At 38.3% G+C, this 13,853-nt stretch overlaps 1 protein-coding gene across 2 annotated transcripts in view; it reads left to right on the top strand.

The window, feature by feature from the left end:
- Positions 1 to 11,869, top strand: part of LOC140542678 (kazrin-like) — a 264,173-nt gene extending 252,304 nt beyond the window's left edge. Inside the window, exons 7-11 of one of the 2 annotated variants that reach the window (XM_072665519.1) lie at positions 4,702 to 4,838; positions 5,116 to 5,286; positions 7,198 to 7,378; positions 8,052 to 8,185; positions 9,515 to 11,869. In XM_072665519.1, coding sequence (XP_072521620.1) covers positions 4,702 to 4,838; positions 5,116 to 5,286; positions 7,198 to 7,378; positions 8,052 to 8,185; positions 9,515 to 9,688 — 797 coding nt within the window. In that variant the 3' untranslated portion in view covers positions 9,689 to 11,869. Of the gene's footprint in view, positions 1 to 4,701; positions 4,839 to 5,115; positions 5,287 to 7,197; positions 7,379 to 8,051; positions 8,214 to 9,514 lie in introns of both variants that reach the window. The other variant, XM_072665520.1, reaches the window with a different exon arrangement.
- The last annotated feature ends 1,984 nt before the right edge of the window (positions 11,870 to 13,853 follow it).

Genomic DNA, 13,853 nt, shown 5'->3' with positions numbered 1-13,853 from the left:
GTCTGGAAGCACTTTAAACTACATGATGTGTTTTAGATGCAGATGGAAAATGTATTAGTGCTCCCATGTCTCAGCTTTAGCTCAATTGGGCCAAAGGCTTTTTAAACTCAGAGGCTTCTTAGACTCAGAATGTTAATGGTTTCTCACATTACTGACTCAGTAATAGGTAGGTTCAGGTTCAGACTGAGTCCTCAGACTCAGTGGGTTCAGATTCCTTAGACTCTGTAGGGCCAGTGCTTTCACAAACTCCGGTGGGTGCCTTCACAAACTCTATATGGTCATTGGTACATCGAATTCAGTAGGATCATTGGTTCTTCAGACTCAGTAGGGTTAATCGTTTTCAGATCCTCAGACCCAGTAGTTTGGCATTTCACTTCCTCAGTAGGGTCAATGAACATAGTATGGTGTAAGCTCCTCAGACTCAGAAGTTCAGTGGCTTCTATATCTAGATTTCAGATGGAGACACAAGCCGTAAACATTGCAGTATTGAGATGCGTTATACAATGAATTATGATGATCAAATTGAGAATTGCATGTATGTCACTAGCAGTGAAAACCTCAGAGTCCCATTCACAAACCAGCTCTACCTGAGTTTGCCATCAGAATGCAGCATCAGAAGCCCTGAGCTATTTCCCCGAAGCACTGCATCATTCACACACATTACACTCTAGTCATTGTCTGTAAAGGTCACTGTATTGTGTGTTCCTTATCATTTGAATGTCTGAAGTACACCCATTATCCAGCACTTCCAACTGGTTTAGGTATGTGTGGCACTGAATCTGAAATGTCTTTTTTACCAAAGGGTATTTCAGTAAATAGCCTGCCTTTTTAACATTTCGCATCAGTCCACTTCTTAGATAGCCTGTCACTATAGATGATGAATGTTTCTGGATAAACAGCCTACATCAACATGCAGAGTGACAAGTCATAAACCATTCTTTTGATGGTGCATATAGGGCCAGGTGAATTTTTTAAAACAGAGCTAGAAGAAAAACACCATCACGTCAGTGCTTCAAATTAAACTTTGGAATTGCTTTTAAAACCCATCATTTTCTGCATCCACTTTTCAAAATCTGTTGACTATATCTTGCTAATATGTTTACCCTCAAGAAAAAGTAGCTGCCTGCTGCTGGAATTAGCCAGAATTTGGCTTGATAAAAGTTACTTTGTTTTTCAGTAGACACATGAAACAAAGAGCATGAAGTATGTACACTGTGTGTGGAATAGTGTTGAATCGATACTAACATCTTGACTTTGATACTGATAACATCTGTGGTATGTCAGTTACATGTTAAAAACCTCATATGACTGACAAAAAAGAATCAAGAAATTATATTTCACCTGAGTATTTTTTTATTAGCTGCATTTTTATGAAGTAACTTTCAGAGCCTTCTAAGTGTCACAACTGTCTACGCATTGGCCCTGTCATCAAGAGAGAGTGTGAATCAATCCCTGGCGATGGCCCTCCCATTTCTCCAGCTCTGTGTGATGCTAGCCAATGCAGGCAGCTGTTGGCTAATGTAACAAAATTGGCAGTTAGGGTTCTCATTGCTTAGTACTAAAAAAAATGCAGGCATGCTTCACATGTCTCAGAGGAGCTTTTTGGTAGGAATTAGTAGCAATGATCAAATTAGGAAGAACACTGAGAAGAAAGTCTTCTAATGACATTCAACATTATGCTGTTAACAGTTGTACATTAAGAGTAACACTCTCAGCTCAGTATTAAGTTGTTCAGGTTTTCTGTGTATCATACTTGAGGGTATTTGTTAGCTTTAATGACTGCATTGCAGTAAAATGTCATGATTATATTTTGACAGAGCTGTGAAGACTTTTTTTTTTTTTTTGCTCATATTTGTTAGAATCCCATAGTTTACTTTATGTAAACATGCACTTTAACATGTCAACACTGACAAGTACTCATGTTTAAGGACACCATTGAAAAGGAAGAGATGGCAGATTTAACTAGGCTAATTTTTGGTACCATGGTATGTTCTGGTATAGTGTGCAACACTAATGTGAATAGCCAATCAATATGTAATTGACATCAATAGTGTATGTGTAGGCAGAGCGTTTAATGCTGCAAAAAGAGAGTGTCTAGCCTTAACTAAGGCAGTTTAGCAGGTTGGATTTTAACAATGGCTAGTTTCAAAGTTCTTTCTCAAATTCTTTATTAATTGGTTTCTTAACCCAATAACATTGGGGAATTTCTACTATTATACATGGTGTTTTCTATTGATAACCTAAATATTTTTTTTCTAAGATGCAGCAATTCATATGGTAACACAACACATTAATAGTAGAATACTTGGTACATCAGTCGCGCTGTATTAATGTTTCGATTCAAAAGAACAATAATAAGGTGAATGTGAACACACTCTTTCTTGGAAACCTTTCCTTTGTGTGATAAAAAACACTGAACTGCTTATACAATATACAGATTTTACAGATGGACATCTTGTCAAATCTTAGCAAAAGTAACTTTTGTCTTTGGCTGGAAATGGGTAAAAAAAAAATACTGGTAGTTCTACATACAAATGTGTAGTCAGTAACCCCATTCTCAGAAAGCAGAGAAAGTGAGGTCACTTGAAAACAGTTTGGGTGATTAGCCATTAGTATTTCAGCACCTAGCTGGCTGCTCGAAGCTGGGTAAAAAGCAGCAGCGTGCAGTGTGTTGACTTCAATAAGAGCAGAGTTCTGTTCAAAACCTGCGTCTGCTAAGTAGCACTTTTACTCACTGGATGTTAGCTTGAGGTTTAAATATTTTCTCTGAGTAGAACAGTGAGAGCATTGCTTCTTGATAACCATTGTAATTTAAAAAAAAAGGAGAAGTGTGTGATTCAGATCTCTCAGGTGCTATCTTTTAGCTGAGAGGGATTAGCTTTCTGTCAGCAGGAGCTTTGGTGCGTGTGTGCACACGATAGCTGTATGCTGATCTTATCTGACATCTCTTTATCTGCTTGCTAATGCTCATGGAGCATGTTGGAGAGGTTTGTGAAAGCATGCTGCGCTTATGAGTGTGTTGAGAGCGGCGAGGAACTCCAGGAACCAATCTTTAGTCCTCCTCTCATCTCTGTGTCTGTGGGCTCTATGCTAGCATTAGAATGATTGGCTGGAAATAAAAAGAACACTTATTAGAGCTGTGTAAAAGCTTGTCTTCTTGTCTTCTTCCTGGTTCAATGTTATGGTAAATTTCAGGAAAAAGCTACAAAAGAACTTGCTCAAACAATCCCCGTGTATATATCCAGACAGATAACAAGGCCTAGTTACACAAAAGTGTGGAGCATCTACATTATATCGTGCTGTACCTGAGGGAGTTGGAGCAGTTTCAGGCAGCACAGTCGGGCCTAAACTGTAAATCCAGTTTGGTTTGTTGTGGAGGAGCCGCCCCCTCCCCAAAGTCAGGATGACAGGAGATGTGGCTCTACACCAAGAAAATGCTGCTGTAGTAACACGTCAGCTGGAAGCAGGCAGAACTGCCTGTAGCACTACAAACAGAACTAGCACGTAGGAGAGTCTGGAACAGCACAATGACAGCAAATAACACATCACCTCCTGTCTGGTTTTAACTGCATAAGATGTTCAGGACCCACAGACATCCATTCCTTGCTTTCATAACTGAAGGATACAAGGACAAATAGAACTGGATGCAACATACAAGAGGCACTCAACAAGACATCTGTGTGAAACACTTTTGTCTGCAGATGAGAAAACATGAGTTTTTTAGTTGAAATTGGCTTCTAGAGGCTGCTGCTCAGCTCTAGTCACATAATAATTCATAGGATATTTTTAATTTATGCTTTTATACAGATGCTTTCATTCAGTTCCTTCAGAGGGATTCAGAGTGACCGTTCCTTAATCAACCTAATGATCACAGGATCTGTTTACAGAGTCATTTTTGAGTTCATTTAATCAAACATTTTCCTAACTATTTAAAGTTCTGAATCAGTTTAACCAACAATACATATGGAGTTCAGTCTCAAAAAAACATCAGCAAATATGCTGCAGCTAAACTGATTAGATATCTTGGAAGGCTTTTGACAATTTTGACAGTATGTAGCCCTTGTTGGAATTTGATCACACTTGATGACCTATTGATGGCTTGATGACTATTGTGTATTGAGAGGAGATAAAAATGCTAGTAATAAAAAAAATGCTAGGAAATTAGTAATACTGATACACTTACTTAAAGTCAGTCACACGTCATCACCACTAATTACAGGATATATCGTCACGTGTAATAAACTGTGATGATACTGTCATACAGTGTGTGTGTGTGTGTTTGTTTCAGAGAGAAGGAAAAAGGCGGCTGTGGTTTGTGTTAGTACACAGCACCTCTTGGTGGCCATATTGTGTAGTGCACGTTGTGCATCAAAATGCAGTGCAACTATAATGTTAACTTGGCAATGCAGCGAGCATTTTACAATAAATGTGATACAATGCTTTTAAGGCATTAAAAGAGAAATTTTTACTCCTAAAATGTATAATGGTCTTTATATTCCCCAGTAAATAGACCGAACACAATTTAATTTTGTGGTGTTTTCACCACAATTTTTTTTATTATTATTTCATTAGGTGTTCTTGTTTTTAGTAAATATAGCTTGAAAATAACCAGAAATCATTTGGGAAGTACAATTAAATTGTGTGTGTGTGTGTGTGTGTGTGTGTGTGTGTGTGTGTGTGTGTGTGTGTGTGTGTAAATAGCAATGAAAGGCGATCGTAAGAGGTTAAAGGCAGAAAAGGCTGACCTGGTTAACCAGATGCAGCAGCTGTACACCACACTGGAGAGCCGTGAAGAGCAGCTCAGAGACTTCATCAGAAACTATGACCAGCACAGAAAGGTCAGCAACCTTTTACCTCGTTTCACCCACACACTTTAACTAATGCTAGCACAGAAAGGTCTCCAACCTGCCTACTCTTATCCCACACACTATTTAACCACATCACTGCTTTACACTGACCAGAACAAACACCCAGCAGTTACATTTCATGCAGCTTGACTACAATCTGTCATCAAATACTGCATTAAACTTCTGATGAGTTTAATCTAATTTATTCTGATTTCATTATCATGGTGCTTATGCTGACGTATGAGTGTGTGCATGTGTACATGTGCAGGAAAGTGAGGATGCAGTGAAAGCTTTGGCTAAAGAGAAGGACCTGCTGGAGAGGGAGAAGTGGGACTTGCGGCGGCAGACGAAAGAAGCCACGGAGCATGCTAACCTGCTGCGATCGCAGATCGATATGAAGGAGAACAGGATCAAAGAACTGGAGGCAGAGCTTACCATGGTGAGACCCAAACTGTGCTCTTTCAGGCCTCAAACATTCTGTTTTTTTAAGGCCCCCCAAGCCACCAAGGGGTTTTGTTTAGTTTATTGTGATTGCCAAATGCAGAGGGATACCATAGCAAGCACATAGTAACACTATATCCATAGCAAGTTTTTATCAATACTATTACTTATACCATAGTGATAGCAACAACCTGGGATTCCAGCAACACCATAGCAACTGCTTAGCAGCAGCTTAGCAACACCATAACTGGTATTCAATACTAACCACCTAGCAACACCATAGCAGCCACCTGGGATGTCAGCAATTTGCATTTAATTTCAGATCTCAGGGGAAGTATTCCTGACATGTAGGCAGTGGGGATGTAGACGAAGAAGGTTTGGCTTTGTGTACAGCAGAAAAAAGACCCATTTCCTGTGTTCTTTCTCTGACCTCTCTAGCTGCTCACACTGCCAACCAGTGGACACATTACTTGTAATATCAGTGTTTTGAGGGTGTGTTAGTCCACTAGTGGACATATTAGTTGTGATATTAGTGTCTTGAGGATGTTAGTTGACCGGAGGATATAGTTGTTGACTAGTGGACAAATTCAGTCATTTATGGATTTATTAACTGATTAGTGAATATATTAGTTGCATAGCAGATAACTTAGCCGGTCTGTGGATGTCTTCACCAACTACTGCACATATTATTTATAGTGAATGGATTAACAGACTTTTATGGATGTATTAGTCGACTAGTGGATGTGTTAGGAGACTTGTAAATGTTTTAGCTGACTGTTTGGTATTTTACTTGACCAGTGGATGTATTAGGTGACTAGTGAATATATTAGTCTACACCTAACAGTGTGAGTGTTGAAGGTAGTTTGTTTGGGCTCACTGTACCACTGAACTAGTGAATATATTACTCAATTAGTGGGTAAATTAGTCACTATATTAGACTACATTAATCAATGAGTAAACACATTATCTGATTAGATGGTATGATAGTTGGTGAGAGGATGTACTTGTAGAATTGCCTGACAAATTAATCAACAGGATATATTAGTTAAAACAATGCCTTATCATGGTCATTGTGTCTGCTGCTGTTAAGTCTGAAAGAGAAAGATGAAGAGACAAAGAGAAAAGGTGAGGCAGGAAAGAGAGAGACAGCCTTAGGCCTCTAGATGGCTCTCTGCCAGTCTTCATAACTCCACTATATACGCACAGCATGCTTTTTCATTCTTTCTCTCTCTCTTACACACACATACAGTGCCCTGTGGTGAGGCTGAGGGCTGTTGGCTGTGCAGTAAAAGCATCATTACTCTGTTCATCTGCCTAATGTCTCTGTGCTCTGTGTGCTGCTCCACCTGCAGCGCCAACACTACCACCCACACAACACCACCCCCTCCCCCCCAAACCAACACAGATTAAAAGTTTTTGTCTGATGGGGCCTTTTGCATCCTGTTGAGTTGAACCCGCATCCTTAGATGCTGATGTGGAGACTGAAAACAAGAGTAGTGCTGCATGATGAATTTAGTTTCTTTAGTTAATGTTATTGTTATTTTAGGTTTAGTGCTGAATTATAGTACAGTTATGCTGGTATAGTTAAGTGTTCTGGTCCTCTAGTTATATTGGATGTGGATACTTCCATGTATATAATACATATAGAACGTATTCTTACATAAAGGTACTTAAGTGCATATAACAGATGGAAGACGTATTTTTCTTAAATATAGATACTCACGTGTATAATACGTATAGGATATTATATACGAGGACTGAGATGTTTATAATACAAATGGATAGAACATAGTTTAGTACTTTAAACTATATAAACTGTATGATACATAAGGAGCACTTTTCACACATCCTGACAAAGCATTAAAACAAATGTGCATGTGTTTGTGTGTTTATGTATTTTGCCATGTAGGCGAAGCAGTCTCTGGCTACCTTGACTAAAGATGTTCCGAAACGTCATTCTCTGGCCATGCCGTCGGAGCCAGTGGTAAATGGCAGTCAGGAGTGGGTGATGCAGGCTGAACTTCCACTGACCGCAGCAATCAGACAGAGCCAACAAACACTGTACCATTCTCACCCTGCAGACAGGCAAGGTATACACATAAATACTCACTGGAGCTGTCAAGCAGTGCAGTCTCCACCACACTTGCACATATGCATCATCTCACCTACCTCACCATCCACTGCCACATGTTGGTGCATGGTTACCAACAACAGCATGGTTGGTGCAAGACTCTACATATAGCACTAAACCACACATAACTATAAACCATCATCCTTACACGAGTGCTTTAAATGTAAATATTTTATAATCCTTATTGTTGTAAATAGATTTTCATTTAGAGTTTACGAATGTTTGTGAGAGTTTTCTGTACTAATAAAGCCCTATAGTGCTTTTTTTAAAAAGCTGCTTATAACTCCATTGTGAGATGTACATGTAAAGGTCTATGGGGTGCCGATTTTTATGTAAAATGTCCAGAAGGGTGAATGCTGTTATTGCAGCAAAAGTAACAAAGTCCATATTAATACCCATGTAATATTATAACATTGGATGAGCAGGTGGCTGAAAACTGTTGGACATACACAGTTCACAGGCGATTCACACATCCCACTTCTAAATATGTTGTTACAAACATGTTACAACAAAGTCTATGTGTGCAGGCTCTCTTTTTGATTGAATGCATGGTGCAATTTAAGTACATTCCACAATTTACTTTGTCTTTTGTGTCCTTCCTTTTACTCACTCTTGGTGTGTCTGGTTTCTAGCTGCATTGCGGATCAGCCCCTGTCACTCTCGCCAGCCCTCCGTCCTTTCGGATGCCTCAGCGGCCGATGGTGACCGTTCATCCACGCCCAGTGACATTAACTCGCCGCGGCACCGGACACACTCTCTCTGCAATGTAAGAGCCGCCTGGCACCCTCGACCAAGTAATCACCCCCAGACTTCTCTTTTTATCCTACACTTCATGAGCTAAGCTGCTCAGGGGCAGGGCTTCATGGGCTGATCACAACCTTTGAACACAACCATTAGTTAACCCTTAGAGGTCTAAAATGAGTGTTGTCATGGCTGTAGATTTAAATAATACTACATAATTAAATAACAAACCACTTGAAATGAACAATTCACTTTGAAACTAAGGTCAGTGTATTCAAACTTTGTCCCAAAAAGCTTTTTTTTATCATACATGACCAAAAGCAATGTTTTTCACACGCATATAAAATAAATATTGTTTGAGATAAATAACGCACTTCAGCTGTCATTACATTTAACAAATGAGCAACAAATAAATTGACTGTTTTCAACCTCCAAATAAGTTGTTAATTACAGAATTAACTACATTTGTATTTGACATACATTAGGATGTGTACTTTAGGGACATTTTGGCCACCACAATTTAACAGATGAAAATTAACATAAAGTGCACTTTTATACTTTCATCCAAAAGAGAAAACATTTTATTTTGAATTGTTCTGAGCAAAAACTGTAGATTTGCTGCTCTGCATGTTGGTATTTCTACCTAAACTGGCTATATAGAAAAAGAAACATGTATTATGTGATGTACGGTTTACTGGATGTTTTCTATAAAATAAGATGCCCATGCTGGAAACTTTCTAGTACTTCTCTACTACAGGTTTGATTCTATCACACAACATCCAACGTGATATGCAGAACAGTATTAAGTCAGAGACAGTATAAAATATGTAATTTGTTGCCTTAAGTGACCAAAGGTTTTTGTGTTGTTGAGTACTGTGGCTTTCATAGCTAAATTCTGTATCATAATTTATTTTTACCTCAGTACCTCACCTTGATAATCATTTTTTTTATTCCACTGAATCACTAATCTGATTATTTACATTTGTAAGGGTGTTGTACTTACAACAATAACATTTAATCACATTCAGATGAGGAGTATTTATATATATATATATATATATACACACATTGTTTTGTGAGACACAAGCCAAAATATAATTCATGTTACAGCATGTTTTTGTTATGATAACTTTTGAGCAGTAACTCTTAATATTCCTAAGCTAAACCGTAAAGCAAGAAAATCATTTAATGAGGCTGTAATCCTGAAGCCCTGTTTCTGAGGAGACATTATTGTACTGTTGAATCAAATGCAAACTGTAACTGACCTGGCCATGTATTCACTACTGTACTGCACTCTTTCTCTTGTGCTCTCTTTCTCTACCCCTCTCATTCCAATTTACCCATCTTGGTCCAGTCCATGGAGGACCTCGAGGACCAGAAGCGTAAGAAAAAGAAGGAGAAGATGAGTTTGGGGTCGCTTTCTCGAGTGTTTGCCCGAGGAAAGTCCCAGCGCAAGTCTCTGGACCCTGGCCTGTTTGATGGTACTTCTACACCTGATTATTATATAGAGGAGGATGCCGACTGGTGATTAAGCTCTGTGTGTGTGTATTTCTGCAGATCCGTGTGAGGATGTGTGTGTATGAAAGTATGATTGTGAGCGTGTATGCTGTATCCCCCCGAAAACCGCAGGAAGGAGAAAAAACTGCTGCCTCCTAAAATGTACATATTACACTGAAAATAATGTATGTAAATGAAATATATATTTATATGTGTAGGCATATGTAAATATGTTTACATACCTATAAATATATACAAGGGATCATTTGCGTGTGAATATGTTTATGCTGTGTTATAACGCTTTTATTTGTGGTAATATATGTCTCTTTTTATAAACTGGAAACTTGAATTACTGCTGTGCATTTGTAAATAGGAGGTCTTGTGCACCTTGTGTTCGTTATGTCTCTGTCCTGGATGCTTCTGTTCCATTTTCAAGCCTAATTTACAGTTCCCGTCTCCATATGCCACATGGCTCATTCTCATATCATCATCACTGACATTTACAGAGTTTGCTTTTATTTGCTCTAGACTTATTTGCAAGAACCACTAATGATTACTCAAAGCCACTGTGCTAGGGTTTCAGACATGAAGTAGTACACAACGGCCGCTGTTATTAAATAAGAATGAATTATACGCACACATTAATGCATCAAGGCATGAGTGCAGTATCCTATATAGGTGAACGTTCTGCTCAGATTTTCCTTACAACAAACAAAAGGGAATCCAAATGTACAAAATAACTTAGTAAGTTATCAGTAGGAGTGATATCACTGTAGATGGGATATCAGTGCTGTAGAAACAAAATATGTGCTGTAGAAGGAATATCAGTATAGAGGACATATCAGTTCTCTAGAAGGAATATCCATGCTGTAGAGAAGATATCAGTAATGTAGAAAGGATATCAGTGCTGTGGAGGGGATATCAGTGCTGTAGAAGGAATATCCATGCTGTAAAGGAGATATCAGGCTGTAGAAGGTATATCAGGGCTGTAGAAGGTATATCAGTACGGTAGATGGGATATCAGAGCTGTAGAGGGAATATCCGTGCTATGGAAAAGCTGTAAATGGAATGTTAGTGCTGCATCTACCAGTACTGTGGATGATATATCAGTACTGTAAATCAGATATCACTGTAGAAGACATATCGGTACTGTAAAAAGGGTATCAGTGCTATAGAGGGGATATCAGGGCTGTATATGAGATCAGCACTGTAGAGGGGATTCCAGTGCTGTAGAAGAGATTAGCACTGTAGAGGCAATGCCAGTGCTGTAGAGGGAATATCAGTACTGTAGAGGGGATACCAGTGGAATTGAGGAGATCATTAAAGAGCTCATTAATACGTTATCAATGTACTGTTAACATAGGCAGGTGGGATGTAATATCAGCTTTAGCTGGCAGTTTTCCTGATACACAAACTAAACACGCATTCCAGAATCATTCAACCGTAACCAAAGGGAAATGCATTAGGAAAATAGGAAATTTAGTTACATTTCAATGGAACAAACATACAGGTCCTCTGAAGTATATCTCAGCACTGACTGTGGCCCTCATTCCTGTATTTGCACAGACAACTAGTGAATTATCTTGCAGGATGGGTGCTAAATCTCATGCAGATCTTAATGTAACTTAACAAGTGCCAAAGGTTTTAGTTGAAGGTAATGTTGCTCTATTAAACATTCCGAACATAGATATGGAAGAGCTCTCTGCCTTTCTCTCTATATATATCTCACTTTCTCTTTCTTGTGTCTGCAAAAACAACAGCCAAATGCATAACCTGCATTGCTTTCATAACCTACTTCTGATTTATTAGCAAAAACCAATGATGTCATGCTTCTCTCACTGTGCTGACATATCAAACACCCTCTTTTCTTTCCAAAGCTTTTCTTTGCATTGTGGAGGCACTGATTTTATTTCTTATTTTTTTCGTTCGTTCAGCTCTGTTAAATTAAACCTTTCCTTCCTCATGTTCGTTCTAATGATTTTTATGTTGTAAGGTTTGTAATGTAGATTATGTCAGATATAAGAGTCAATCTATTAAAGACATTTATTTAAGATTAGGAAGGAAGTTATTATTTCAGTGGACAAAAAAAACATAAACAGAGGTTTTAACATTCTGGAAATAAATATGATTAAAAAGATATCCAAATAAAAGCTTATTTTAAAATAAAACACATAACCCGACATCCATGCTCCTTTCTTCTTGACCCTGTGAATGTGTGTGTGTGTGCGTGTATGTGAGCGTGTGCTCCTCTAACCTTCCTGCTCTGGGGTTGCTATGTTTTGAGGAATTTCCCCTGCTGTTCATCTGTGATTTCCCGCCATCTGTGTTAACACGTGTCCTAACATCGTCTTCCTCAGTGGACACGAATGCCCAAATGCCACTGCATCCATAACCTACATGAGTTATGTCAACTGAAACTAATAGAACACCATTAACCCTCTAATAGTGGCACAAATGCAAGTCATTTAATTCCTGGTGATAGTTAGTCTTATGCAAAGCATTTATACCAAAGCTTTACGCAGGCAAATCAGTTACATGCCCTGACACACTTAATGAAGCTTTTAGATTTTGGATGATGTCAAAACTGGATCTGGCTTCAAAAATACTGTCCCTAATATTTGCTCTTATAGCAGTGAAACATACTATAGTCAGGGTCGTGTCCATATTAGGAACCCTGTGTTGAATTTGAAATTCGAAAGACAGGAATAAATTAGATTTTTTTTAAATCACCTGTATCAAACCTAATGTGTAAGAAAGGTGTTTTAAAGCCAATATATGTAGTCTTGTGTGGATTTTTTTTTCCAAATGGCACTGGCACTGGATTATCTGTTTACTCATTAAAATATGCATTTAGTTTTTTTTTTTTTTGTTTTTTGGAATCCTCAAGAATATACCCCACACAAACCAGCAATCATTGTTAAGTGCAGTTAGTTAAATTCCTATGGCCAGTTTATATGATGTTATATTGTTAGGATTAGTAGTCCACTTTAATGCAATGTGATGTTTTACAGTACATTGTACTGTGGATGACATTGTAAATAAGAGGATCCAGAGACATTCAGGAGAAAGATTTGCACTAGACAAAATTCATCTAATTTGAAAAGTTTTTATGTACCACTCATTGCAACAACAGTAATTGCCTGACAGAAACCGACGCTTAGAGTTCCTAAAATGGGCATGATGTTGACTACAGAAAACAATTGAGAGTCCAATTGAACTCAGTCAAAACAAGAAAACACACAAGTTTCAAAACTTAAAAATGCAGGGCATCCTGCATGGTCAGTACTTGGTAACATCCCCTTTGACAAGCATCACAGCTTGTAAACTGTTTTTGTAGCAGCTAAGAGTCTTTAAGTTTTTCATTGGGATTTTCTCCCATTCTTTATTGGAAAAGGCTTCTGGTTCTGTGATAATCTTGGGTCAGCTTGCAGAAATATTTAACATTTGTGGGTGCCCAAACTTATAAAATGCACACCTCTGTAAATATTTTTTCCAGATCCCCACAGACTGAACGGTCATAGCCCAATATTGCCACATGACACACTCAATAAGGTGCAGGACAATAACAACCGCTACAGTGGAAGAAAAAACTGAGCTGTTTCTGCTGCTGAAGCACATGTCAGGACCACCCAATAATTTAACTTAAATATTGCAATTCTTTACTCATTTTGTGAGTAAAAATTGGTGATTGAACAGATTTTTACAATGTACAGAAGAGAGGCGTTGGCAAATTATCAGTTACTTGTCCCTGATTATGTCCTTAATTCCCCTGAATATGTTGAATCACTGCATATCAACACACTCATAAATTAAGATATATCCATAGGCGCCAACTTGGGCTTAATATTAGGTTATATATATGTTTTAAACATATATGTATATATATATATATATATATATATGTATAATAATGTATTCATTAAAGGTCATACAGTAATGGTGTCACCCACTGAACCTGGCATGGTTCAACATTGGCAGGCTGCCTGTTTTCAGCAGTCGGCATGCTGTGCACATTTATTCTAAAAATAGGGCAGTTTTTAGTTGCATTTCTTTTAATAAAGCTCAAAACTACCAGAATAATCAACAGCTGAAGACAATGTGAATGTTCTGCACAGCTGTCCTCTCTTGTAATATTGTGAGTGGTTCATATAGAGGGGGTGAATAACCCATTGGCTCTCCTTAGTTGTCGCCTATGA

The sequence above is a fragment of the Salminus brasiliensis genome, chromosome 21 (assembly GCF_030463535.1).
Source record: "Salminus brasiliensis chromosome 21, fSalBra1.hap2, whole genome shotgun sequence".
NCBI lineage: Eukaryota > Metazoa > Chordata > Actinopteri > Characiformes > Bryconidae > Salminus > Salminus brasiliensis.
The sequence above is the reverse complement of the archived record's forward strand: the minus strand, read 5'-3'. Positions and strand labels throughout refer to the sequence as shown.